This window comes from Mobula hypostoma, chromosome 25 (genome assembly GCF_963921235.1).
Source record: "Mobula hypostoma chromosome 25, sMobHyp1.1, whole genome shotgun sequence".
Taxonomy (NCBI): domain Eukaryota; kingdom Metazoa; phylum Chordata; class Chondrichthyes; order Myliobatiformes; family Myliobatidae; genus Mobula; species Mobula hypostoma.
Window position 1 is genome coordinate 8,342,799 of NC_086121.1, and position 27,545 is coordinate 8,370,343.

Consider the following 27,545-nt stretch of genomic DNA (forward strand, 5'->3'; position numbering starts at 1 on the left):
AAGGACGAACTCGCTGGCGTCTGCTGGGGAGATGGAATTATTGGCATTTTAGATGGAATCTCTGCATCAAGATTGGCCTCCGCTCTTTCTGTAGGGTTTTGGCTCCACAGATGCTACTGGGTTCTTTAGATTACTTGTTGCAATGATTAAAGAGCTCCTTCAAAAGGCTAACAGAGGGATAACGGGCCGAACGATCTCCTACACTGTAACGTGTAATGAATTTATATACAACCACTCCTTTTGCTGTTAAGGAGATTCCATGGGACAGGAACGTGGAGCCGCCGTCCCGACACCTGGGAGGTGGGGCCCGTTTCATTCTCTTAAAAGGGGCGTCACCACGCCGACCCTCGCCCCGCATTAGCCGCCCGGCCTCCTTAAGGGAAGGATTTCCCCGTCTCCTCGACACACCGGGTGTTGCTGTTCTCCCAGTGACCGACCCCACGCCCAGACCAGACCCCGCACCCCGACCCCCGGCCTCCATCGGGGGCGGAACGAGTCCTGGCATCACGCTGCCCACGGGGACCCTATTGAAGGTGACACTGCGCCGCCCGGTTTAGATATTGGACCGGAAGTTGGTCCGTCCTGCGCGGAGAGGTGAGGGAGGTTTTGCGGTGGAGGGTGGAGGGTGGAGGGTGGAGGGTGGAGGGTAGGTGGTAGGTGGGAGTAGGGAGTATCGGACATCTTCCACCGGCTGCGATTTCCGAGGGAACCAGCTTCCCCCACCGTCCCTCCCCTGTGTCCTTACACGACAATATCCTCGCTGCCCCCTTCCTCTCCCCTTATACAGTTTGCTTTAAATCCCCTTTCAGAACCAAATTCCACACCCCGTCATCGCTGTTTACACAAGACCACCGCTTCACCCCACCCATGAACATTCGGACACACAGTATAGAACAAGACAGCTCAAGAAAAGGCTGTTCTGCGCACAACGTCTGCACTATCCGTTATTTTCAATCTAACTAACCTCATCTACCTGTATTCCTGCCTGTTCATGTGTCTCTCCGACATCATGTTCAACGCAGACATCGCAGGCCTGTTCAAGTTACTGTGCTCTAATATCATGAGACTACAGTGCATTCAGTTTGACTTTACTGAATAACTAATGTGTAACATTCATTCCTGGATCTAGGATAAAGATGGCTTCACGAGGAAAGAGTGAAACAAGCAAACTGAAGCAGAACTTAGAGGAGCAACTAGACAGGTTGATGCAGCAGTTACAGGATCTCGATGAGTGCAGGTATGAGAAGAAGCAATTGTCAAAACCTTTTGCTTTTATTTGTGCTTTTTTTTCCCCTATTTGGTTCCTTTTATTCATATGTGAAGAGCAGCCTTACTGCTGTGGTCGAAGGTATATAGGATTGCAGCACGATGAGACACTTCTGTTGCACTGATGTTTCTCAAGATGATTTCATAGAAATCACATCAATATAAAAGTGAATGAGCTGTCACTAGTGGAAGAATCTGAAATGAGGGGATGTACACTTAGTGGTCACTTTGTTAGGCACCTCACATACCTAATAAAGTGGCCACTGATGATATGTTTGTGGTCTTCTGCTGCTGTAGCCCATCCACTTCAGGGCCGACGTGTATTCAGAGATGCTCTTCCACACACCACTGATGTAACGCGTGGTTATTGGAATTACTGTTGCCCTCTTGTCAGCTTGAACCAATCTGGCCACTCTCCTCTGACAGCAAAGCTCAAAGTAAATTTATGACCAAAGTACATATACGTTACCACATACAACCCTGAGTTTTGTTTTCTTGCTGGCATTCACAGTAAATACAAGAAACACAAAAGAATCAAAGATCACACTCAATAGGACGGAAACCAACCAGTGTACAAACGACAACAACCTGTGCAAATACTAAAAGAAATATCAAGGAATTGAGGTGAAGAATCATGGAAAGTGAGTCCATAGATTGTGGGAACATTTCAGGGATGGGGTGAGTGGAGTTAGCCCCACTGGTTCAAGAGCCTGATGGTTGAGGGTAACAACTATTCCTGAACCTGGTGTGGTGGTTCCTGTACCTGCTTTGTGATGGCAGCAGTGAGAAGAGAGCGTGGCCTGGTTGGTGGGGGCCCTTGATGATGGATGCTGCTTTCCTGCGACAGCACTCCATGTAGTTGTGCTCAGTGGTGGGAGGGCTTTACCTGTGACGGACTGGGCCACATCCATTACATTTTGTGGGCTTTTCCATTCAAGGGCATTGGTGTTTCCACACATCTAAAGAAGGTTGTCAAAGTTTTATATGTTGTGCCAAATCTTAATAAACTTCTAAGGAAGTAGAGGCATTGCCATGACAACTTCATAATTACACTCTCGTGCTAGGCTCAGGACATCACCCAAAATGATAACACCGAGGAATTAAAGTCTCTGACCCTCTCCACTTCTGATCCTTGAATGAGGGCTGGCTCATGTACCTCTGCTTTCCTTCTCCTGAAATTTATCATCAATTCCTTGGTCTCGCTGACATTTAGTAAGAGGTTGTTGTTGTGGCACCCCTCAGCCAGGTTTTGAAGTTCCCTTCTATATGCTGATTCATCACCACCTTTGATTTGGCTTACTACCCTGGCGTCATCAGCCAACTTGGATGTGACATTGGAGCTGTGCTTAGCCCCCCAGTCGTAACTGTAAAGCGAGTAGGACAGGGGCAAAGCACACAGCCTTGTGGTGCACCTGTGCTGATAGAGATTATAGAGGAGATGTTGTTGACAATCTGAACTGACTGGTGAGGAAATCAAGGATGCAATTGCACAAGGAGGTATTTAGACTTTGAAGATAATTGATTAGTTTTGAGGGGATGATGGTATTGAGTGCTGAACTGTAGTCAATAAAGAGCAACGTGACGTATGTATCTTCACTGTCCAGATGTTCCAGGGTTGAGGGAAGATCCATTGAAATGGTAACTGTCGTGGACCTGTTGTGTGCCGGTAGGCAAATTGGAGTCAATCCAAGTTGCTTCTCAGGCAGGAGTTGTTATGTTTCATCACCAACCTCTCAAAGCACTTCATCACAGTGGATGTAAGTGTTACTGGGCGATACTCATTGAGGCTGGCTACCACGGTCTTCTGAGGAACCGGTATGATTGAAGCCTGCTTGAAACAGGTGCGTATCTCAGATTGTCGAAGTGAGAGGTTAAGGATTTCAGTGAACTCTCCAGCCAGTTGATCAGCACAGGTCTTTAGTACTTGGCCAGGTACCCCATCTGGGCTGGATGCTTACTGTGGGTTCACCCATCTGATGGCCTTAGACTGAAATCAGAGAGTCATCGGGGCTGTGAGAGTATGTGAAGGTACCTCCTGTTTTGACAGTCAAAATGACACCTCTCTCATTAACAAGGCCTTTGTTTTGATGGTCACCTCTCTCATTATTAAGGCATTTTCACCCACAAACCTGCTGCTCACTGGATTCTTTTTGTTTTTCACACCATTCTCTGTAAACTCCAAAGACTTGTGTGTGAAAATCCCAGGAGATCAACAGTTTCTGAGATACTCAAACCACCCCCTCTGGCACCAACAATCAATGCACAGTCAGTCACTTAGATCACATTTCTTCCCTATTCTGATGTTTGGTCCGAACAACAACAGAACTCTCGACCATTCTGCCTGCTTTTCTGCATTGAGTTGCTGCCGTGTGATTAGATATTTGCATTAACAGATGTACAGGTGTACCTAATAAAGTGACCACTGAGTGTCTAGCGCAAAAATACACGTTTGGTGTCGGGGTGGAGATGTGTCTCTACCAAAGGACGGTGCTCCTTCCCTCCGCCAGCCTGCAGGTCACCCTTGGGCAAGGTGTAACACCTGCTTAGTCCTCCCCCCTCCCCCCCCCCAAATCAGGGTCACGTGAAGCCATGGGAGCAGGTGGTGGATGGTCGTGTGAGCAGCCGGTGCAGATCACAAGTCCTGGTTATGCGACCACTGACACCAGGCAGACAATCTCTGAAGAGTATTGTAAAGACACTGCCCAGAAAAAGGCAATAGGAAACCAATTCTGTAGAAAAAATTGCCAAGACCAATCACAGTCTGGAAATACCAGGAGTACCATCGTTGTACATCACAACGAGCGATTGCACCGTACTGCCATAATACAACAAATGTCACAGCATATGTGGTGATAATGAGCCTGGGTCTGACTTTAGAAGTACTTCAGTGGCTGCAATGAATCACAGGATTTCCCATAAGAAATTGCAGAAATTGAAGTCTTTTGTCAACAGAATCAGGTTTAATATCACCAGCATACATAGTGAAATTTAACTTTGTGGCAGCAGTACATTGCAATACATGATAAATATAGAAAAAATATTGAATTACAGTAAGTATGTGTATGTATATTAGATAGCTAAAATAAGTGGTACAAAAACAGAAATAAATAAATATGTAGTGAGGTGGTGTTCATGGGTTCAATGTCCATTTAGAAATCAGATGCCTGGGAGCTTGTGGGTGAACAAGATAAAGACTGGGATTATTACACTACACCCACTGTCAGTAGAGGGGCAGACGTAAGAAAAGATTATTCCCTCTGCATTTTGATACAGTCTAAAAATTGTATATGGATCTGAAATTAAACAGGTTAATTGATTAATTTCATTGACCCCATTGTTTCAGGGAGGAACTTGAAGCTGAAGAATATGAGGAAACGAAACAGGAAACATTGGAGCAGCTGAGTGAATTCAACGAGTCTCTGAAGAAAATCATGTCCGGAGATATGACATTAGTTGATGAACTCAGTGGAATGCAACTTGTAAGAAGCAAGGCGGGGCTTTTGTATTTGTTGCCTGGGACTCAGTAGTACAGCGGAAGTCACGTCTGTGTCTGTACACTGTCTAGGGGAGGGTGCAGTTCCTGGCGTCAAAGGGTTTAAGCCTTCTTTCCTGGTGATATCTCCTTGAGGGAAATAGGAAATCCTGGAGGCAGCATTTGTGAAAGGAGGAACAGAGTTCAGGTTTATTGTATCTGACTATACATATAGACAGCTAAATGAAACAATTCTCCTCTGGACCACAGTGCACCCACAATACAATAATGTGCCAGTTCAGTGTCCTTTTTTGAGACCTTCAATAGAACATTAAAGCACAACACAGGCCCTTCAGTCCACGATGTTGTGCTGACTTAACCATCTCCAAGATCAACTTAACCCTTTCTTCCCACATAGCCCTCCATTTTTCTATCATCCGTGTAACCATCTTAAGAGTTTCTTAAATGCCCCTAATGTATCTGCCTCTACCACCACCCCTGGCAGCTCATTCCACACACTGACCACTCTCTGCAAAAAAAAAACTTACCTCTGACATCTTCCCCCATACTTTCAGTAAGTTAAGAATTGAATTTTTATGGCCTTGCCCTATGGATAAAAGAACTTCATTATTTTAGATCTCAAAATTCTCTAGTATTTTACTTTAATAACATCTAGTTTGATTGGTATGAATTTAGACAACTTTCTGCAAAGAAATTCCTGCTTGCAAGGTGATATATAAATGAAAAATTTTCTTTGTAGGAGGGTACAGTTTTATCTCAACTGAACTGTATTTTAAGGCCCCATTTATCCATATGTAACTTGTGGCAAAAGTTGTGGAATTTTAAGTGCAAATTGTGTTCAGGTTACGTTGAGTTTCCAAGAACTTTGTACCAGTTTTAATTATAATCATGCTGATGGCCAGTACTACTAGTGGGTAATGAAGTCAGCTGTCACAGAGCTATCCTAAGCACGCTGGGCCAGTCATGGTTTAATTAGTAACACCTTCAGCTTTGAGCTGGAAGGTATTGGACTCAGTTTTGGGAGACCAGAATCCTAAAATCATAGATGACGTTCCACCTCAGATCCACTGGATTGTTGTACTGCGAGACATCAGAGCTCTTGGATGAATATAGAAAATCCCAGGGCACTACTTCCATCAAGTGCAGTTGAATTAGCTCTGACATGGATGGTCCCAAGCCCTTGTGAAAGGAGGAGGGTTGGGCATGGGGCTAGCAACTTCATCCTGTAGAAACCCAGTGCTACAGAAATGCCAACAAAGCTCCTGAGACCTCATCCTGGGAGGGGAAGAATCTTCACCTTGAAGATGTATGAAGTCGCATGGTGAAAGCCGCAAGTCCATGGAAGGCACAGGGCCGATCGACCTTCAGCCTAGGACAGAGGACTCTGGTGAGCTGCTGTCGGTGGGCTACGCCCCGGTAGGGGTGATGGGCTTGAGTGGGAAAGAGAGCGAGAATTTGAATTAGTTGGAGCACTCTGGACAATAACTATCTCTGAGCCAATATCCCAAATCAACTATTCTGTCGTTATAATGCTGCTATTTGAGGGAATTTGTTGTATACACATCAACTCTGACATGTCTGCAGCTACACTTCACTGCCTTTTAAATACTTTGAAATATGTTTTAACACTTAAAACACTTTTGTGGCTAATTTTGGCCATAACTATAAGGCAAGTGTAGGGAGGATGTCAGAGAGAGGTTTTTTTTTACACAGAGAATGGTGGGTACATGGAACATGCTGCCAGGAGTGGTGGTAGAGGCAGATATATTCATCATCATCATTATGTGCCATGTCGTATGACGTGGGTGATCACGGTCTTTCCATGACTATGATTGTTCTTGGCAAATTTTTCTACAGAAGTGGTTTGCCGTTGCCTTCTTCTGGGCAGTGTCTTTACGAGACGGGTGACCCCGGCCATTATCAATACTCTTCAGAGATTGTCTGCCTGGCGTCACTGGTCGCATAACCAGGACTTGTGATCCGCACCAGCTGCTCACACGACCATCCACCGCCTGCCCCCATGGGTGACTTCACATGACCCTGATTTTTTTTGGGGGGGGGAGCCTAAGCAGGTGCTACACCTCGTCCAAAGGTGATCTTCAGGCTGGCGGAGGGAAGGAGCGCCTTACACCTCCTTTGGTAGAGACGTATCTCCAGCTTACACCTCCATTGGTAGAGGTGTATCTCCACCCTGCCTCCTAGCAGATACATTAGGGACTTCTAAGAATTTCTTAGAAAGGCACATGGATGAAAGGAAAATGGAGGGCTGTGTGGGAGGGAAGGCCTTTATTGATCTTAGACTAGGTTAAAAGGTTGGCACAACATTTTGGGCTGTAGGGCCTGTTCTATGCTGTTCAATGTCATAGGTTTGGGTGAAAAGGATTGTAGAAATGTAAGCTGTGCCTCTTTCCAGTCTGAGAAATTGTTTAAAGGAAAGGATCTGGATTTGCATCATTTCAATCCGGCAGCTAAATGAGAATTAACTCCCTGTGGAATATCCAGGATAAGATTTTATATGAGATCATATTCATTGTATTGAGTAGATTTTAATTGTGGTAGCCTTTTTAAAAGTGTTTGATTTCTCCCCCCCCCCCCCCACCTTATCTTTGTCAGGCAATCCAGGCAGCAATAAGCCAGGCTTTCAAAACTCCAGAGGTAATCCGAATGTTTGCAAAGAAGCAGCCTGGGCAGCTCCGAACGCGACTTGCTGAGGTAAGCACCCCTCAGTGATGCTGAGCACTCTGCAATAACGTTGTGCATTTTGATATTTCTGAATTCTGAGTGAGAGGTTTATATCAGAGAGAGAGACAAATGGCATTACAGATGATGGTTCTTCAATGTTTGCCCACCGTTGTTTTAACCCTTTTCAGCCCTATACAAATTTTATAGACCGGGGTTCCCAGCCTTTTTAATGCCATGGACTCCCACCATTATCTGAGGGGTCTTTGAACCCCAGTTTGGGGTTCAAATAAGCAGCTAGTATAACACTATTACAATGCCAGCTATCTATAAGGTGTGGGCACGTGGCCAAGTGGTTAAGGCATTGGACTAGCGACCTGAAGGTCGTGAGTTCGAGCCCCAGCCGAGGCAAATTGTTGTGTCCTTGAGCAAGGCACTTAATCACACATTGCTCTGCGATGACACTGGTGCCAAGCTGTATGGGTCCTACTGCCCTTCCCTTGGACAACGTTGGTGTTGTGGAGAGGGGAGACTTGCAGCATGGGCAACTGCTGGTCTTCCATACAACCTTGCCCAGGCCTGCGCCCTGGAGAATGAAGACTTTCCAGGCGCAGATCCATGGTCTCGCAAGACTAACGGATGCCTTTTTTTTTTAATCTATAAGGAGTTTGTATGTTCCTCCCTTTGACTGTGTGGGTTTCCTCTGGGTGCTGCAGTTTCCTCCCACATTCCAAACACGTACGGTTTAGTAGGTAGTTGGCTGCAATTGAATGGCGTGGGTTTGTTGGGCTGGAAAGGACTGTTGCCGTGCTATATCTCTCAATAGTGTAGCAGTCACCATAACGTTATTACAGCGCCAGAGACCCGGGTTCAATTCACACTGTTGTCTGTATGTTCTCCCAGTGACAGCGTGGGTTTCCTCCGGGTGCTCCGGTTTCCTCCCATAGTTCAAAGACATATGGGTTAGGAGTTTAATCGGTCACATGGTGTGACGAAGGCTCGTCACTGACTACGGACGGCACATGGCGCACTCAGTAAAACACTCATCCCCAGCGGTAATAAGTGACTGGGTCTGAAACAGAACTGCTGCACGGAGCTGTCTCATATGGAGGCAGCAGCAACCTGCACAGGCGTGCTGATGGTGGAGGATACCATCTTTAATTGGATAATTGAGTTAATTAGCTTTTGGTTGGTCTAGGGGGCGGGGCTTAGCAGTTATTAGCCTCAGATTACCAAGGCTTTGGGGTTAGTTTTCTTTTGTGTTTAGTCTGAGGGTAGCTATATATATTGGTTTTTTTCCACTTTTTGTCTTGTTTTGATGTAGATAAAAGCACCTCAATCTAGTTTTGCGACTTAAGCCATCTTGTTATTTTTCTTAAACAATTGACCCACAGTTTTTTGTGACACATGGATATTATCGGGCAACGCAGCCTTGTTGGGTTGTAAGGACCTGTTACTGTGCTGTATCTCTAAATAAAATAAAAAGATTACATTGTGGTTTTACATTAATTACAAAGCAGCTAATGCATTTTTGAGTGTTCATTTTTTTTTAAAAAGCAAAGTCCTTGCATTCAAGGATAGCGTGACAGCGTCAGAGCCTTAATTCAACCCTATTCATTGTACACAGTTTGCACATACTTCCCAGACTGCATGGTTCTCTGCCAGCTTCTACCCCTTAGCAAATGCACGGTTGGCCATTGTAAATCACTCCTTTGGCAAAAGAGTGACCAGAGATTTGGTGATCGGTTAAGACAGAATTGCTGAGAGAGATTAAAGAGAGGAGAGAATGGACCAAGGAATGCCTATGCTTAAGCTGGCATAGACCCAATGGGCTGAATGGCCTCCTGTGTTGTAGTGAATGGTCATGGAGCTCCTGGAAAAGTCAGCATCATCAATGGATCAGTAGCCACTTTATTAGGTACTAGAGTGGAACCCATTGTGGTCTTCTGCTGCTGTAGCCCATCCATATCATGGTTCAACGTGTTATGCATTCAGAGATGCTCTTCTGCACACCACTGTTGTAACGCGTGGTTATTTGAGTTACTGTTACCTTCCTATCAGCTTGAACCAGTCTGGCCATTCTCCTCTGACCTCTGTCATTAACAAGGTGTTTTCATCCACAGAACTGCAGCTCACTGGATGTTTTTTTTCCGTCTTTCGCACCGTTCTCTGTAAACTCCAGAGACGGTTGTGTGTGAAAATCCCAGGAGATCAGCAGTTTCTGAGATACTCAAACCACCTCATCTGGCACCAACAACCATTCCACAGTCAAAGTCACTTAGATCGCATTTCTTCCCCATTCTGATGTTTGGTCGGAACAACAACTTCTTGACTATGCCTGCATGCTTTTATGCATTGAGTTGCTGCCACGTGATTGTCTGACTAGATATTTGCATTAATGAGCAGGTGTACCTAATAAAGTGGCCACTGTCCTTTAATTCATAGCAGAAGTGGGTAATGGAGTTGAATTTAATGTGTGCGACACTGCACACTCAGAATTTCATACATTTTTACCTTGTATCCTCTACGGGAGTTGGTGTCTTGTTTGTTCTTGGTCATAGTGATTGGCCACTCTCACTCCTTCCAACACACATCAAAGTTGCTGGTGAACGCAGCAGGCCAAGCAGCATCTGTAGGAAGAGGTGCAGTCGACGTTTCAGGCCGAGACCCTTCGTCACGAAGGGTCTCGGCCTGAAACGTCGACTGCACCTCTTCCTACAGATGCTGCTTGGCCTGCTGCATTCACCAGCAATTTTGATGTGTGTTGCTTGAATTTCCAGCATCTGCAGAATTCCTGTTGTTCACTCCTTCCAACATGGTTCTTCATAACTGATCCTTGTACCCAACTGTAGGTTGACTCCCTAATTATGAAGCACACTTCATTGTGAAGACAGACACAGACTTTGCTCTTTATGTGCATATTTCTGAAAATTGTGATGATGTTATTCTAACTCTTGATCTTGGCTACTCAGACGGAATATGAGGTGTTGCTCCTCCAACCTGAGAGTGGCCTCATCGTAGCAGTAGAGGAGGCCATGGACCAACACGTAGAATGGGAATGGGGAGTGGGTGGAATTAAATAGTTAGCCACCCAGAAATCCTGTCGGTTGTGGATGGAGCAAAGGTGCTTGACAAAGTGGCCCCCAATCCATGTTGGGTCTCACTGATGTAAAGGAGGCTGCACCAGGAACACCAGATACAGTAGATCAGGGGTTCCCAACCTCTTTTTATGCCATGGACCCCTACCATTAACCAAGGGGTCCTTGGACCACAGATTGGGAACCCCTGCAGTAAATGATCCCAACAGATTGGCAGGTGAAGTGTTGCCTCACTTGGAAGAACTGTTTGGGACCCTGAATGGAGGTGAGGGAGGAGATGAATGGCGGGTGAGATATTCCATCTGGGTAGCCTCCAAACTGACAGCATGAGCATTGATTTCTCTAACTTCCAGTAACTTTTCCCTCCCTCCCCCATCTCCTCACCAGTCTATCACCTTCCTCCGTCCCTTTGTCCCATGGTCCACTCGACTGTCAGATTCCTTCTTCAGCCTTTTACCTTTTCCACATCAATTCCCATCTCTTACTTAACCCCTTCCCACCTACCTACCTTCCCCCTCACCGAGCTTCACCAATCACCCCACCTTGTTCTGGCTTCTCCCCTCTAACTTTCCAGTCCCTATAAAGGGTCTCAGCCTGAAATGTTGATTGTTTATTCCTATTGATGCTGCCTTACCTGCTGAGTTCCTCCAGCATCTTGTGTGTGTTATTAGGAGTCATCTCTCTGTTTAAGGTCAATTGTGTGCCCTGACCTTTTTCCCGACTCATTGGCCACTGAGGAGCTGTCAGGAGAGACCATGCAGTATGAATCATTACTGAATGACATCATTAAAGACCCCCATCACCCATGACATGCCTCTTCTCCTTCCTACCATCAGGGAGGAGGCGCAGGAGCCTGAAAGTACACACTCAACATTTTAGGAACAGCATTTTCCCTTCCGCCATCAGATTCCTGAACGGACAGTGAAGCCGTGTACACTGCCTCAGTTTCTTTCTTTTTTTGCACTACTTATTTAAATTAATTTTATATATATTTATATTTATTGTAATTTGAAGTTTTTAAAATTATTATGTAATGCAGTGTACTATTGCCACTTAAACAGCAACATTTTATGACATATGCCAGTGATATTAAATCTGATTCTAATGACAATAGGTATGATCTTTGCCCTTATTATGGAAGAATGCTTAGGCAATTGTAGCTGCAGTGTAGTCTGAGCATCAAACGTTGATCCTTCTGGTCTGTGCCTCAAACACTCCGCCAGCTGGCCTGAGGGGGAAGCTTCAGTGAACCAGAAAATCTGATTGTACTTTGAGAGATGCAATATTTGTGATATTGGTGTGAAATAATTGCAGTAAATATTTCTTAAAAATCTAGGTTTGATGTTACTGTGTTCCTTCAGATGGAGCGAGATGTAATAGTAGGAAAGTTGCCGCGGGATGTCTATACGCAGCAGAAGGTTGAGGTACTTACAGCGCTAAGAAAGCTGGAAGAAAAGGTAACTATCTGAGGACTAATCGTAGAATTTTTCCTTTTAGACCACAAGACATAGGAAGAGAATTAGGCCATTCAACCCATTGAGTCTGCTCCACCATTCCAGTTTAGCCGATTTATTATCACTCTCAATCCCATTCTCCTGTCTTCTTCCCATAACCTATGCCAACCTTACTGATCAAGAACCAGTCAACCTCCACTTTAATTATACTCTATGACTTGGCCTCCACAGCCATCTGTGGCAATTAATTCCACAGATTCACCACCCTCTGGCTAAAGAAATTCCTCCTCATCTCTGTTCTGAAACGACATCCTTCTATTCTGAGGCTGTGTCTCTGGTTCTAGACTCCCCCACTATTGGAAACATCCTCTCCACGTCCACTCTACCCAGGTCTTTCAATAGTCAATAGATTTCAATGAGATCCTCCCTCATTCTAATCTCCAGTGAGTGCAGGCCCAGAGGTATCAAGCGCTCCTCATACGTTAACCCTTTCATTTCCAGGTTCATTCTCGTGAACCTCCTCTGGTGTTACTTTAGACAATAGACGATAGGTGCAGGAGTAGGCCATTCAGTCCTTCGAGCCAGCACCGCCATTCACTGTGATTATGGCTGATCATTCACAATCAGTACCCTTTTCCTGCCTTCTCCCCATATCCCTTTACTTCGCTATCTTTAAGAGCTCTATCTAACTCTTTTTTGAAAGAATCCAGAGAATTCTGAGGCAGAGCATTCCACAGAACCACGATCCTTTGTGTGAAAAAGTTTTTCCTCAACTCCGTTCTAAATTGTCTACCCCTTATTCTTAAACTGTGGCCTCTGGATCTGGACTCCCCCAACATCGGGAACATGTTTCCTGCCTCTAGCGTGTCCAATCCCTTAATAATCTTATATGTTTCAATCAGATCCCCTCTCATCCTTCTAAATTCCAGTGTATACAACCCCAGTTGCTCCAATCTTTCAACATATGACAGTCCTGCCATCCCGGGAATTAACCGGGATTAATTTATTAAATTTATTAATTAATTTCTTATCTTTATGATAAGAAATACTTGGTTATAGCATGTGGTCTTATGGTGACTAGTGTGTTGTGCAGGCTGTAATGCCTGGTACTGTTTCTAAAGCTACACAGAGTTAATATTCTGGCTTTATCTTCAGCTAACTCCAGAAGAAGAAACATTCCTCCTGGCGAATGCCAGTACTATACTCAGTCATTTTGAGAAAGTCTCTGGAAATCTAGGTAAGTCCATTTCTGTGCCATAATCACGTGGTTTTAATTTTGCAGCTACTGGAATAATTAGAACTTTCACAGAATATTAGAAACATGCAGGTCACGTCTTGTTTTATTTTGAATAACGATCAGAAATACTTTCAATTACCACACAAACAAAACATTTGGATACATTAACCAGATTTTTATAAAGATATAAATTCTAAATAAAGTTTAGAGACTGATTATTAAATTTTTAGTCTTATTAGTTTATTGTGATAATTATTAATATTAAATATTTAGTCTTACAAAGGAAACTAAATTTTAATTAAGTCAAACTAGATTCCTTGCTGTTTCTTCACATGAGAACTTTCTCTCTTGCTCTTTTTAAAAGCACTCACAGTTCAACAGTTCAGCATGGACTAGATGGGCCAAAGGACCTGTTTCTGTGCAGTAGTTTGTAAGTGACTGATCCATTCAAATAGAAACCCATTTCACTAACAATCATCCAAACCTTAACCTGCTGTGCATTAGGACTTCATGGAGTGGACCAGAAGAACCAATTATCAGGGTTGAAAATTGTACACCACTACTTTTATAAGTTGTCATTATTTTTGTTCTGTCACTTTCTCTGCTTTTTCCATTTCCTAATTTAACGGACTGAGGTGTATTCCTTGTATTCTTACCAGCAGTTGATAGTCACAAGAGAGATGCAGACCATCAGCTGATTACTCTTCCACTGACATTTATTACATCTTTTTGTTTTTTATTTAGAGATACAGTCGGCCCTCCTCATCTGCGGGGGATTGGTTCCGGGACCCCTTGCAGATACCAAAAGACATGGATACTCAAGTCCATTATATAAAATGGCGTAGTATTTGCATATAACCTACGCACATCTTCCCATATACTTTAAATCATCTCTAGATTACTTATAATACCTAATACAATGTAAATGCTATGTAAATAGTTGTTATACTGTATTATTTAGGGAATAATGACAAGAAAAAATGCTCAAACAACGAGTGCTGGAGAGAGAATTTATAGGTTTTCCTGATCCGCGCATGCGGAACCCGCGGATAAGGATGGCCGACTGTACAGCACAGTAACAGACCTTTTGGGCTCAACAAGCCCACATTACCCAATTACACCCATGTGACCAATTAATCTACTAACCCGTACATCTTTGGAATGTGGGAGCAAACCAGAGCACCCAGAGGAAACTCACACAGTCACAGGGAGAACATGCAAATTTTTTACAGACAGGCGAGAATGGAACCTAATTCGCTGCTGCTGTAATAACGTTACGATTTCTGCTGTGCAACTGTGCCATCTCAAGTATTAGATCCTTAGCCTAATTCTGTCCTCATTTTCCCTTCTGTCCAACTATGGGTTGTCGGACCTGAAACTGTGCCCCACTAATTTTCCCCGCCAACATCTCGATGTGCATCAACTAAATGTACCATCCCTTTTACCACTGCAGCTGAGAACAAGCAGGTCAAATGATGATTTAAGCTGCTTATCCAGTCCAGACAGTGAGTGTCAGCCACATGTTAAGCTGCAGAGCTTTAAGTGTATCTATATAGACTAGACATTAACAGTAAGTGGGGCAGCGGTAGTGTAACGCACTACAGCACCAAGAATCCATGTTCAATTCCTGCTGCTGTCTGTAAGGAATTTATATGATCTCTCCATGTCCGATGGGTTTCCTTCAGGTACTCCTGTTTCCTCTCATATTCCAAAGATGTATGGGTTAGGGTTAGTAAGTTGTGGGCACCTTTTGTCGGCATCCGAAGCATGGCGACACGTGAGCTGCCCCCAGCACGTCCTCAGACTGTGTTGGTTATTGACGCAAAACAACACATTTCACAGTATGTTTCTATGTACATGTGACAAATAAACCTGATCTTTATCTTTTGAAAACTGACTAGAAACAGTGTTCCAACAGGAACAGAGGAGAATGCAACTTTTCTTGCACGTCATTTCCAAAATATTCACATAGTAGTTGGTAAAAACCAGCAGCCAGTGAAGTTTCAAAAGCACTTAATGTCTAAAGTGTCTCATAGATGACAATTCACATATCCCAATAGCAAGTAGCATGGAAAATAATCTTCACAAAGCCTTGTGTTTTTCCAAATAAGTCATAGAGCAACAGGACAGGGAAACAGTCCCTTCAGCCCAACTGGTCCATACTAGCCACGGCAACCTCCTTGCTTGTCCCAGTTGCCTATAACCTTCCAAGCCCCTCCCCTCCATGGACTTATCCAAATGCCTCTTCACTGTTCCCTCAGCCACTTTATTCTGAAGGATCATTTATTAGTAATATTTATACATGACCTGTGCAAATAAACCTGTCCCACTAATTTAAGCGTGGTCAGTATGGAAAATACATTCAGAACAAATGGTGTTTAGTATCAATAGGCTCATTTATTCCTGCAAATTAGATATAAGAAGATTTTTTTTAGATTAAAACTGAAATTGTACACATAACGAATCTTGTTTTCCATTGAGTAATTTTATCAAATATATGCTAATGTATTCTTTTGCATGCATTTAGAATGCAAACTGGCTCCTGGTAACGATGTCAGTGTTTAATGTTTTGCATTTGCATCTTCATTGAACCGTTGGTGACAGCGACTTGCCAAGTAGAGACTGGATGACAGTCTATGGTGGGAGGCATAGGTCCCCCGTGCCTTCCTGGCTGATACCAGAAGTCTCAGAGCAGATGGAACGGGGGCCTATCCAGTCAAAGTGAATGCCCAGGGGAGTGCATGAGTGGAAGATAATGACGGGCTTCAGACACCCTAAATAACATCAACGAGAGTGCGCGTTCTCTGGGTTTAATATCCAGAAGGGATATTTTTTAGTATATATTATTTCTGTTTTTTGCATGATTTTTAATGTATTCAATATGCATATACTGTATTTATTTTTATTATTATTATATCTCTTCTATATTATGTATTGCATTGAAGTGCTGCTGCTACGTTAGCAAATTTCATGACACATGCCAGTGATAATATACCTGATTCTGAACAATGTAAACTTGGCAATAACCAATTGTGTTTCAATAATCTTGCAGGAACTGGAGATAAAGTATTTGCCCTTGCCAGTTCAGGAGTTGAGATCCCAAAGAAATGAGGAGAGATTTGTATTCCAGTTTTCCACATAACTGCCTGTTTGCTTTGTTTTGTATTTTAATGTCCTGTTTGACTTTGAAATAAACCTGAACGAAATGTAAAGTTAAAACAGTACCTGTATATACATGTTGTTTTGTATGCACAGCCTTTCCAAATGTTTTCTGTATGTACTCAGCTTTAAACACTAAAATTAACATCTTAAATTAATCTCCTTTATAAAATAAAGTCCAAATCTTCATGTATGTCCATGCATTCTTTTTATTCCAGTCCAGTTAAAGCTAGCTTTTACATGTCTAACATCAACCAGATTTTTACCTCACCCCATATTTAAGCAGGTTGCCAGAGTCTGACCAAAGTTAACAGACTTCCAAATTTTCCAAATTGAGGATGATATTTTTTTCCTGTTCTGTGGGAAATAATTAGGGAGTTCGGTTAAGTAAGCAAATTAATGTTTATAATTTTGAAGATAATCTCATTCAAGACTTTAATATTACTTGGGATTTGTTTTTGTTTGTATTTCTTGTCATGAGTTAGCTAGTTTTATTTAATTACCAACCATTCACTTGCATGCTTTGAGATCCAGCATTTCAATCTGTGTGATTAATATTTATCCCTTAATTAACATCCTGAAAATAGATTGTGATCATTATCATGTTTGTGGCTCAAATTGGCTGCTGTTTTCCCAGATAAGTAATTACATGAAGTACTTCACAGGTCTTATTCACTGTCTTTGACATTATCTGAGATGATGAATTTACTTATTTAAATCCATCACCCCTACTGGAGTATAGCCCACTGATAGCTCACCAGAGTCCTCTGTCCTGGACCCGTCTTTCAAGTTGTCCCGGGGTAGTACATCTTTGAAAATTCTTCCTGTCCCGGGGATGAGGTCTTCGCAATTTCTGTTAGTGTTTCTGTAGTTTTGGGTATTCATGGGACAGGGTTGCTAGCCCATGCCCAACTCTCCTCCTTTTGCAGCCGGGCTTGGGACTGTCCATGTTGGAGTTTGAGATTATGAAGGTGCTACATAAGTGCACATCTTTTCAGCATTGTGGTTCCATTGCACCAAAGTTCTCTTTACCCCATCGTTTCTTAAATAATTTAATAGTGTAGTGCAATTACTCAAGTCATGTATGATGTTCTCCCAAGGGGTTATTCCCTTTGTAGAGAACGCCTGTGTGTGACTTTGTTTAACATGGGGAGGCTGATGCATGGGCAGCCACCGCACACATAGTCCTTGACAGATCAGAGTCAGGGTCCAGGGGCATGGAACCCTTCACTGCTGCAGCCTTCCTTCATCTTCACTGCTACTGTGATGTGTCGTCATCTTCCACCAGCTCCACCACTGAGATCTTGGTTGGACTGTTCTTTGTCTGGAAACAACCCCTTGGCCTTACTGCCATGGGTGACCCTACCAGGAGCTAAGAGCCAGATGGCTAAACTCCAGACGGCATAGCTCTCGAGACCTCATGAATTCACAATCCTTTACACCACCAAGGTGACAATTCTCAGAGAAGCTTAAACAATGTACAGTCTAAAGAGTAAACATTAATTATTGGGAAGACAGTGGGGAGCTTGTACAAGCATCAGTTTGGATGTGATGAAATACCTTGAGGAAATTTTTAACAGGTGATTTTTATAAACTTCCAACTTGGTCTGGATAATCATTGCCCATTCTGTTTGATGAAGGCAGGTGGTATGAACTGGTAGCTAAGATGGTGCTCACTGTCGGTTACATTACCCACTCTGCCTAATTTGTGGTACCTTTATCGCCCTGTCATTCTGAGGCATTTGGATGGACTGATGGAGGGTCTCAGCCTCATACATCAACTGTTTATTCCGCTCCATAGATGCTGCCTAACCTGCTGAGTTCCTCCCGCATTTTGTAGTGACTGGTACCCATTCACCACCATGAATCAGAATCAATTTTAATCCTTTCATATGTCGTGAAATTTGTTTGGCTATAAGTTACAGAAATACATAACTAGAGCAAAAGACAAATAATGAGGTAGTGTTCGTGGTTTCATGGATCATTCAGAAATCTGATGACAAAGGGGAAAAGTACTTTTCCTGAAGTGTTGACTCCTATACCACCTCCCATATAGTAATAACATGGAGAGGTTCAAAGGTCCAATTTAATGTCAGAGAAATGTATACAATATACATCCTGAAATGCTTTTTCTTTGCAACCATCCACAAAAACAGAGGAGTGCCCCCAAAGAATGAATGACAGTTAAATGTTAGAACCCCAAAGTCCCCCCAGCCGCGCGTAAGCAGCAGCGAGTAACAATCCCCCCTCCCCCACCGGCAAAAAAAAGTATTGGTACTGCCACCGAACACTCAAGTGTGAGCAAAGCAACAGCAGAGACACAGACTTGTAGTTACCCCAAAGACTTCACATTTAACTCGGTATTCGACATGCCGTAGGCTCTCTCTCTCCCTAATAAGGGAGAAAGAGGTGTCTCCATTTCACAGTGAGAGGGGAGACATAACAAACAACTCGCTGGTTTACAATGTTAAAAGTCCGTTACGTTGCTTTTTTCGAGCTCTGTGCCCGAAGATCGCAAAGATTCCAGGCACACAGTCGCAGATAACCCGACTCCACCGACGACACACGGGTCTCCTGTCATGACACCAACCCTCGATCCGTCCATCTCCAGAGTTGGACTCTCAGGCTGAGCCTTTGGTGTGCCAAACAACGACCAGTTATGGAAACCCGAGAGCAGGTCCCATTCCTGCAGAGAACCGTAGCCTGTGTGTAACTCCAGGTCAGGGTCTTCAAAAGAACTGTGAAAGGGGAAAATAGAGATATTAGAGATGGAAATAGAGCTGTTTCTGAAGATGCAAGTAAAGGAGTCGCCGTTAGGCGACATTAACCCTCCTAAGCTCCGCCTTCTTATATCCTGAATGGTGAGGATCTTTAATGATGGATGCTTCCACCCTGCACCATTGCTGCAATTTAAAACAAAGAGGGGATTGAAAGCAACAGATTCATTCAATAGTGCTGCCCATACCCCTCCTGGTCCAGCACCAACCTGCCATGGAAATGTTTCACCATTTCTTCAATGTCGCTGGGTCACAGTTCTCAAACTTCCTACCTACCGTTGAGCACATCTGTAAGGAGTGCTGCTGCAGGAAAGCAGCACCATCATCAAGGACACCCACCACTTGATAATAAATTTACTTTGAACTAACAGCACTCTGGGAAGGCCTTTACCAGAAGGACAGGAGCAATTCAAGAAGGTAGCTCACCATTAAAATCTGCCTGCACCCCATGAACTACCAATAAATAAAAATGACATCTCCGAATTCCTGGCTGAGTTGCGAGTTTACCAATGAAGATGATTAGTTGAATGTTTGTCTTTATTTTTCCTGTAAATGCCTGCAAAGAATGAATTTCAAAGTAGTATATGGCAACACCTTCGTTCATTAAGTTCCAAGTCATATGACATGGGTGATCATGGTCTTCCATGACCATGATTATTCTTGGCAAATTTTTCTACAGAGGTGGTTTACTATTGCCGCCTTCTGGGCAGTGTCTTTATAAGACGGGTGACCCCAGCCATTAATTCAATTCAGAGATTGCCTGCCTGGCGTCAGTGGTCAGATTACCAGGACTTGTGATATGCACCGGCTGGTCATAGGACCATCCACCACCTTCTCCCACGGCTTCATGGATCCCTGATTGGGGGGGCGGGGGGCGGTGTGGCTAAGCAGGTGCTACACCTCGCCCGAGGGGGACCTGCAGGCTAGCGGAGGGAAGGAGTGCCTTGCACCTCCTTTGGTAGAGACCTATCCCCACCCTGCCACCCTAAACATATACATACTTTAATAATAAACTTTCTTTCAACTTTGTACTCTGAAAGGGTCATAAACTGCATCTGCTAGGGACTGACTTAGAATAGCAGGTAGACATAGAGACACCTGCAGAGCAGAAAAATATTCCTTCAGCTTGATGTCCTGCAAACAGCTACTGTCTCTAGTTGGTGCATGTGTTAGTTTTGTCTAGAAATCCTTCTGAAAGATAATTTGCTCAGCCAATCTGGTATATTTGCATAAAGTGGCCTCATTAATTCACTGTGGGAATTCAGCTAATGAAATGAGAGATATTTTAGTGTAGAATTCCAGCCTGGAGAATGAGAAGGACTGTGGCAGCAAGGGCTGTCATCATTTGCTTCTCTCTGGACTTTCATGCCTGACCTCCTGCTCATGCAGTTTTCCTGCTCATTGTGCCTTCCCCAGTTGCTGTTTTTGAAAACAAAATGAAGTACAAATGGCAGGGCAGAGTTTCAGGCTGACACTTTGAACAAAGGTCTTTCAATCCAACTGTCATTATGCTGTCCTTTATCTACTCCCCGCAAATTGCTTAGATAAGGCTTCCCAGGAATCAAAGATAATTGTATTTGTTCACTCTCAGGGTCTAACAGGGTCACCATTATTTGTCCTTCCTTTAATTAGCTCTTGATTTCAATAGGTTGCTAGGCCATTAGAGAGGGAAGTAAGAGTGAAACCCATAGATTGAGTGCATCCAAATTTAGGCCAGACCTGACCAATGCAGATTTCCTTACCTGACAGACATCAGTAAACTAAATAGTTTTGCAGCAGGCTGGTAGGTTCATGATAATAGCAAATTATTCCAAATTTATTTGGTTGAATTTAAAATCAGTTAAACTCATGTCTCTGGCGGGAGCATATGCGCTAGCATTAACACTTTACAGTACCTTTGATCGGGATTCATTTCCTGCCGCTGTCTGTAAGGAGTTTGTACGCTCTCCCCGTGACCGTTTGGATTTTCTCTGGGTGCTCCAGTTTCCTCCACAGACCAAACATGTATGGTTAGTAAGTTTGGCACATGCTAATTGGCACAGGAAGCATGGCAATACTTGCAGGCTGCCCCCAGCACTACCTCAAACCGTGTTGGTCGTGACACAAACGACTCATTTCACTGTATGTTTAAATGCACATGGAGGCCTTCAATTTCTTGCAGACATTCACAGGAGAACAAAGAAATACAATAGAATCAATGAAAAACTACACGCAAAGACTGACAAACAGCCAATGCCCTAAAGAAGACAAACTATGCAAATATAAAACAACAAATAATAATAATAATTAAATAAGTAAACAAATAATACTGAGAACATGATTTGTACATGATGCTCTTTGCAAAGTCACACCTCAGATTTTAATGACACGCCCTCCAAAATGTTTCAATTTCGCCCCTTCCTAGTGGAATCACCTTAACATCTACCCTATGGTAGGCCTCCGTTGGTCAGGGTCAATCATGGACCCTGGCAACAATTAAAAGTCTTTTTTAAGCAGAGAGTGGTGAGTGTGTGGAATGGGCTGCCAGCAACGGTGGTGGAGGCAGATATGATAGGGTCTTTTAAGAGACTCCTGGACAGGAATATGGAGCTCAGAAAAATAGAGGGTTATGGGTAACCCTAGGTAATTTCTAAGGTAAGGACATGTTTGGCATGGCTTTGTGGGCCAAAGGGCCTGTATTGTGCTGTAGGTTTTCTATGCTTCTATGTTATACATCTGCCTAAGAAGAATAATGTGAGCTGACGTAATGACTATCGCCCGGTAGCACTCACATCTACAGTGATGAAATGCTTTGAGAGGTTAGTCATGACTAGAATGAACTCCTGCCTCAGCAAGGACCTGGACCCACTGCAATTTGCCTATAGCCACAGTAGGTCAAAGGCAGATGCAATCTCAATGGCTCTTCACACAGCTTTAGACCACCTGGACAATACAAACACCTACGTCAGGATGCTGTCCATCGACTATAACTCAGCATTTAATACCGGCATTGCCACAATCCTGATTGAGAAGTTGCAGAACCTGGGCCTCTGTACCTCCCTCTGCAATTGGATCCTTGACTTCCCAACCGGAAGACCACAATCTTTGCGGATTGGTGATAACATCTCCTCCTCGCTGACGATCAACACTGGTGCACCTCAGAGGTGTGTGCTTAGCCCACTGCCGTACTGTCTATATACACATGACTGTGTGGCTAGGCATAGCTCAATTATCATCTATAAATTTGCTGATGATACAACTATTGTTGGTAGAATCTCAGGTGGTGACAAGAGGGCGTACAGGAGTGAGATATGCCAACTAGTGGAGTGGTGCTGCAGCAACAACCTGGCACTCAACGTCAGTAAGATGAAAGAGCTGATTGTGGACTTCCAGAAGGGTAAGACGAAGGAACACATACCAATCCTCATATTGGGATCAGAAATGGAGAGCGTGAGCAGTTTCAAGTTCCTGGGTGTCAGGATCTCTGAGGATCTAACCTGGTCCCAACATATCGATGCAGTTATAAAGAAGGCAAGACAACAGCTATACTTCATTAGGAGTTGGTATGTCAACAAATATACTCAAAAACTTCTATAGATGTACCATGGAGAGCATCTAACAGGCTGCATCACTGTCTGATATGGGGGGAGGGGGAGCTACTGCTCAGGACTGAAGGAAGCTGCAGAGGATTATAAATTTAGTCAGCTCCATCTTGGGTACTAGCCTACAAAGTACCCAGGACATCTTCAGGGAGCGGTGTCTCAGAAAGGCAGCGTCCATTATTAAGGACCTCCAGCACCCAGGGCATGCCCTTTTCTCACTGTTACCATCAGGTAGGAGGTACAGAAGCCTGAAGGCACACACTCAGCAATTCAGGAACAGCTTCTTCCCCTCTGCCGATTCCTAAATGGACATTGAACCCTTGGACACTATCTCACTTTTTTAATATACAGTATAGTACTTCTGTTTTGTTAACACAATTTTTAATCTATTCAATATACATATTCTGTAATTGATTGATTTATTTATTTATTATTATTATTATATTTTGTGTTTTTTTTCTTCTATATTACGTATTGCATTCAACTGCTGCTGCTAAGTTACCAAATTTCACGTCACATGCCAGTGATAATAAACCCGATTCTGTTTCCGGATGGTGCGGCCTAGGTATACGCAGGCCAGGGCTGTGCAATATGGAAAACAAGCTGTTGCCCATGTAACAAACTTCCCCTCTCCACGTATCTGATGAACCCAAAGGAACGGCAGAGACTGGTGCAGTTTGGCACCAGCGGTGTTGCAGGAGTTGCCAGTAACCATTGAACTCAATGTAGGACTACCTTCAGGACTGCCAGCTCCGGATTTTTCCTTAGGGTTTACTCAAGGCAGTGGTTTCTTCTCCTAGATGAGCTGCCAGCCATGGTTGATGAGCCTTATCTGCCCAAAGCGACTGGTTTGAAGGTGCCAGTAACCTGCCCTTGCCCCTTCTCCTGTCAGTAGACACAGTTCTGCTGGTCTTAGTAGCCAAACCACACGTAAAGGCCAGGAACTGGACTTGGTTGTCAGAGACTATTTGAGGTGCATGCCACTGGGAGCATATAATAGGTAGTGGGAGCTTGTCCCCATTTCCACCCCCAACTAAAACAACCTTAGGCAACTATCTACTCTACAATGATCGTAAATTCAGAAAGTTCACCTACAAAATATCGTCCAACTTCACTGGCAAGATAAAGAAAGAAAAATGTCATCTACATCTCTCCCCTCCCCCTTCCCCCATCAACCCCTCCCTCCCCTTTACCCATCACCTCCCATCCCCCACCCCCTCTCCTTCCCCAATCACTCCCTCTCTCCTCTTCCCCATCTCACCTCCCTCCCCTTCCCCATCTCACCTCTCTCCCCTTCTCCCTCACTCCTCCCTCCCCCTTCCCCGTCACCACTCCCTTCCACCTCCCTTCCCCAATCACTCCCTCCCCTTCCCTGTCACCCCTTCCTCTTCTTCCCTGTCACCCCTCCCTCCCCCTTCCCCATCACCCCTCCCTCTCCCATACCCCAACACCTCCTCCTTCATTTACCCCATCAGTCCCTCCCTCCCACCCCTACCCATTCACTTCTCCCTCCCCCTCTTCCCCATCACCCCCTCCCTCCACTTCCACCTCGTTCTCTCTTCCCCCTCTTGCTCCCTCTTCCTTTCCCTCCCCTATGAACGCTCCCTTCCCACCCTCCCTCATCACCCCCCTCTCCCTCCCCGTTCCCCGTCACCCCTCTCTCCCTCCCCATTTCCCATCACCCCTCTCTCCCTCCCCGTTCCCCGTCACCCCTCTCTCCCTCCCCGTTCCGTCACCCCCTCCGTCCCCCATCACTGTCTCTCCCTCGCCTTCCCCTCCCCATCTCCCTCTCCCCCTCCCACCTTCCTCCTCACTTCCCCTCCACGCCTCCCTCTTCTTTCCCCTCCCTACCTTTACCTCCAGCCACTCACACCCTCTCTCACTCCCCTCATCCCCTCAAGTTTAGCGGCCACCTTCCACCTCCCACACTGTGACCTGCGACCCCTCACTAGCGCCCCCACCCGGATCCTTCGCCTTCGCGGATCGGAGGACCTCCTCACAAAGACCCGCCAGCTCCCCCTGGCGGCGGACCCCGGCGCTCCCCACTGGAACCGCCTCGCTGCCGCCCCCCATCGGCGGAGCGCGCGCACTACCCGGCGGGCGCCCGGCGCGGCCCGGCCCGTCTCACTCGGCCGCCCATCTCCTGTCCGTAAAGCACCAGTACGCTGTCACAGCCGGGTACGGCAGGCGGAGGCAGCCTCGCAGGAACGCGGCCAGCAGCGGTAAGAAACCGCCTCTCTCCGTGTTTCCCGATGGGTGGATGGTTGGGGTGGGGTTTCAGGTCGTTGCTCGGCGTTACCGCCGGTTCCGGAGTCGCGCCGTCGGGCCCGGGGCCTGGGCTCCTTAGCAACGGCCGCTTTGTCCCGCTGAGTCCGGGCCGCTCTCCTCAACGGCACCAACTCTTAATTATCTTTGTTGCTAAGGAGATGGCTGAATTGCTTCCTCTGTGTCTGTGACTGCCGCACATCCAGTAAATTGTTCAGTGATGGAATGAAACAAAGATTGTGTTGTTTGGCAGCGTGTTTCCCAAAATCGGTTCATTGTTCTACCCCCTGGTTCAGCGAGATGCCTGTCATAGTGGGGTTGCTCTGTGTATCGAGGAACTGGGCTTTAGAGAAACAAAATTAAATTATATATTAATTTTGGTCCTCAATTAGAGTTACAAAAATGTAAATTGCCGGAGCAGCACGCACAAAATGCTGGAGGAACTCAACAGCATCAGGTCATCATTCTGGCTTCTTCCTTTTTATCCAGTACTAATGAAGGGTCTCGACCTGAAACGTCGACCCTCTATTCCTCTCCATAGATCCTGCCTGACCTACTGAGCTCCTCCAGCATTTTGTGGGTGTTGCTCTGGGTTTCCAGTGTCCGCAGAATTTCTTGTGTGTATGATTTGCCGGAGCAGTACAATCTTGTTCCAGTGTGGCACCATTGGAAATTCGAGATTCTGCGGATGGTGGAAATCCAGAACAACACAGATCATTAAGGACCCCCATCACCCAGGTTATGCCTTGTTCTTATTGCTACCATCAGGGACGAGGTATACTCAATGATTCAGGAATAGTTTCTTTCCCTCTGCCATCTGAATTCTGAATGGACATTGAAACCATGAATACTAATTTTTTGCCATACTTATTTAGTTTAACTATTTAATGTATATATAATTACTGTAATTCATTTTTTTCCTATTATTATGTATTGCGTTGTACTATTATTGCAAAGACATCAAAATTTCACAACATATGCCAGTATTATTAAATCTGATTCAGATTCACACTCAAAATGCTGGAGGAACTCAGCAGGTCAGGCAGCATCTATGGAGAGGAATAAACAGTCAATGTTTCTGGCTGAGACCCTTCATCTGGGTTGAAAAGGAAGGGGAAGAATTCAGAGTAAGGTGGGATAAGATGAGGGAGTAGAAGCCATCTCCTCCATACTCCCCACTTCATTCTTCCTCCCCACCCACCTACCTTCCCCCTTAACTGTGTGTGTGTGTGTGAGACCATTGGAGCTGCTTTCTTCAGCTAAGGAGTGAAAGATCACATAACACTTTTGTGAAGAATAGCAGGAAGGTTACTCCAGACCTAACCATTCCTCATCCAGGATTGCAAAATGCAAAGTGCTTTCTGCCTGTGTTTATTAACATCACAGCAGTGAATATACCTCAAAAGTTGTTCATGTGATGTTGAGCATCACTGTCCGTTAACTTGGCGAGTATGCCAGCAATCGTGTCCTGATGAAGGGTCTCGGCCTGAAACGTTGACTGTTCATTCATGCCTGACCTGCTGTGTTCCTCCAGCATTTTGTGTGTGTCGCTCTGAATTTCCAGCATCTGCAGTCTCTTGTGCCCAGCTGTTCAATGATGGATATGGATCTTCAAGCTTATTGAGTTGTCTTTGCCGGTAAATGTGTTTAGGGTTGAAGAGGCTGTTGAGGCGAGAGTGCTGTTGAAGAATTGTGCCCTAAGATGATCTTTGTTCATGTCAAACACTGAAACGGGCTGTTCTTCAATTTTTAGTTCATCTTTAGAGTCAGAATTAGGTTTAATATCACTGACATACGTTATGAAATTTGTTGTGGTAACAGTACACATGAAAAAACTATAAATTACAAAAAGGCCATAAGACATAGGTGCCTTCATAACAAGGGGAATTGAGTATAGGAGCAAAGAGGTCCTTCTGCAGCTGTACAGGGCCCTGGTGAGACCACACCTGGAGTACTGTGTGCAGTTTTGGTCTCCAAATTTGAGGAAGGACATTCTTGCTATTGAGGGAATGCAGCGTAGGTTCACAAGGTTAATTCCCAGGATGGCGGGACTGTCATATGTCGAAAGATTGGAGCGACTGGGCTTGTATACTCTGGAATTTAGAAGGCTGAGAGGGGATCTTATTGAAACACATAAGATTATTAAGGGATTAGACACGCTGCAGGCAGGAAACATGTTCCAGCTGATGGGTGAGTCCAGAACCAGAGGCCACAGTTTAAGAATAAGGGGTAGGCCATTTAGAAGGAGTTGAGGAAAAACTTTTTCACCCAGAGAGTGACAGATATATGGAATGCTCTGCCCCAGAAGGCTGTGGAGGCCAAGTCTCTGGATACTTTCAAGAAAGAGATGGATAGAGCTCTTAAAGATAGTGGAATCAAACGTTATGGGGATAAGGCAGGAACTGGATACTGATTGTGGATGATCAGCCATGATCACAGTGAATGGCGGTGCTGGCTCGAAAGGCCAAATGGCCTACTCCTGCACCTATTGTCTATTGTCAGAATGAGGCCATTCAGCCCATTGAGTCTGGTCCAC

The 27,545-nt window shown here is 44.7% G+C and overlaps 2 protein-coding genes and 1 long non-coding RNA gene across 5 annotated transcripts in view; 2 read left to right on the forward strand and 1 right to left on the reverse strand.

Moving 5' to 3' along the window:
• The first annotated feature begins 362 nt into the window (after nucleotides 1-362).
• On the forward strand, nucleotides 363-16,556 carry lzic (leucine zipper and CTNNBIP1 domain containing). 3 transcript variants are annotated; one of them, XM_063032985.1, is made up of 8 exons: nucleotides 440-594; nucleotides 1,130-1,237; nucleotides 4,610-4,745; nucleotides 7,373-7,471; nucleotides 11,898-11,993; nucleotides 13,146-13,227; nucleotides 13,592-13,657; nucleotides 16,280-16,556. In XM_063032985.1, exons 2-7 carry the CDS (start codon nucleotides 1,137-1,139, stop codon nucleotides 13,621-13,623), a joined length of 546 nt encoding a protein of 181 aa, XP_062889055.1. In that variant the 5' UTR covers nucleotides 440-594; nucleotides 1,130-1,136; the 3' UTR covers nucleotides 13,624-13,657; nucleotides 16,280-16,556. The 3 variants fall into 3 exon arrangements, with proteins under 3 accessions (XP_062889056.1, XP_062889054.1, XP_062889055.1); XM_063032986.1 differs by lacking the exon at nucleotides 13,592-13,657 and having other exon boundaries at nucleotides 363-594; nucleotides 16,280-16,552; XM_063032984.1 differs by lacking the exon at nucleotides 13,592-13,657 and having other exon boundaries at nucleotides 381-533; nucleotides 16,280-16,553.
• A 129-nt stretch (nucleotides 16,557-16,685) lies between these two features.
• LOC134337756 (uncharacterized) lies at nucleotides 16,686-23,892 on the reverse strand. Its single transcript, XR_010016058.1, has 3 exons — nucleotides 23,480-23,892; nucleotides 21,059-21,317; nucleotides 16,686-19,124 (listed from the first exon to the last, which is right to left on the reverse strand). It is a non-coding gene; the product is annotated as an uncharacterized LOC134337756 (long non-coding RNA).
• Nucleotides 23,893-24,807: 915 nt separating this feature from the next.
• ctnnbip1 (catenin, beta interacting protein 1) overlaps nucleotides 24,808-27,545 on the forward strand; it is an 80,987-nt gene continuing 78,249 nt past the window's right edge. Inside the window, exon 1 of the mRNA XM_063033058.1 lies at nucleotides 24,808-24,966. The gene's annotated coding sequence lies outside the window, so the exon portion shown is untranslated. The remainder of the gene's footprint in view (nucleotides 24,967-27,545) is intronic.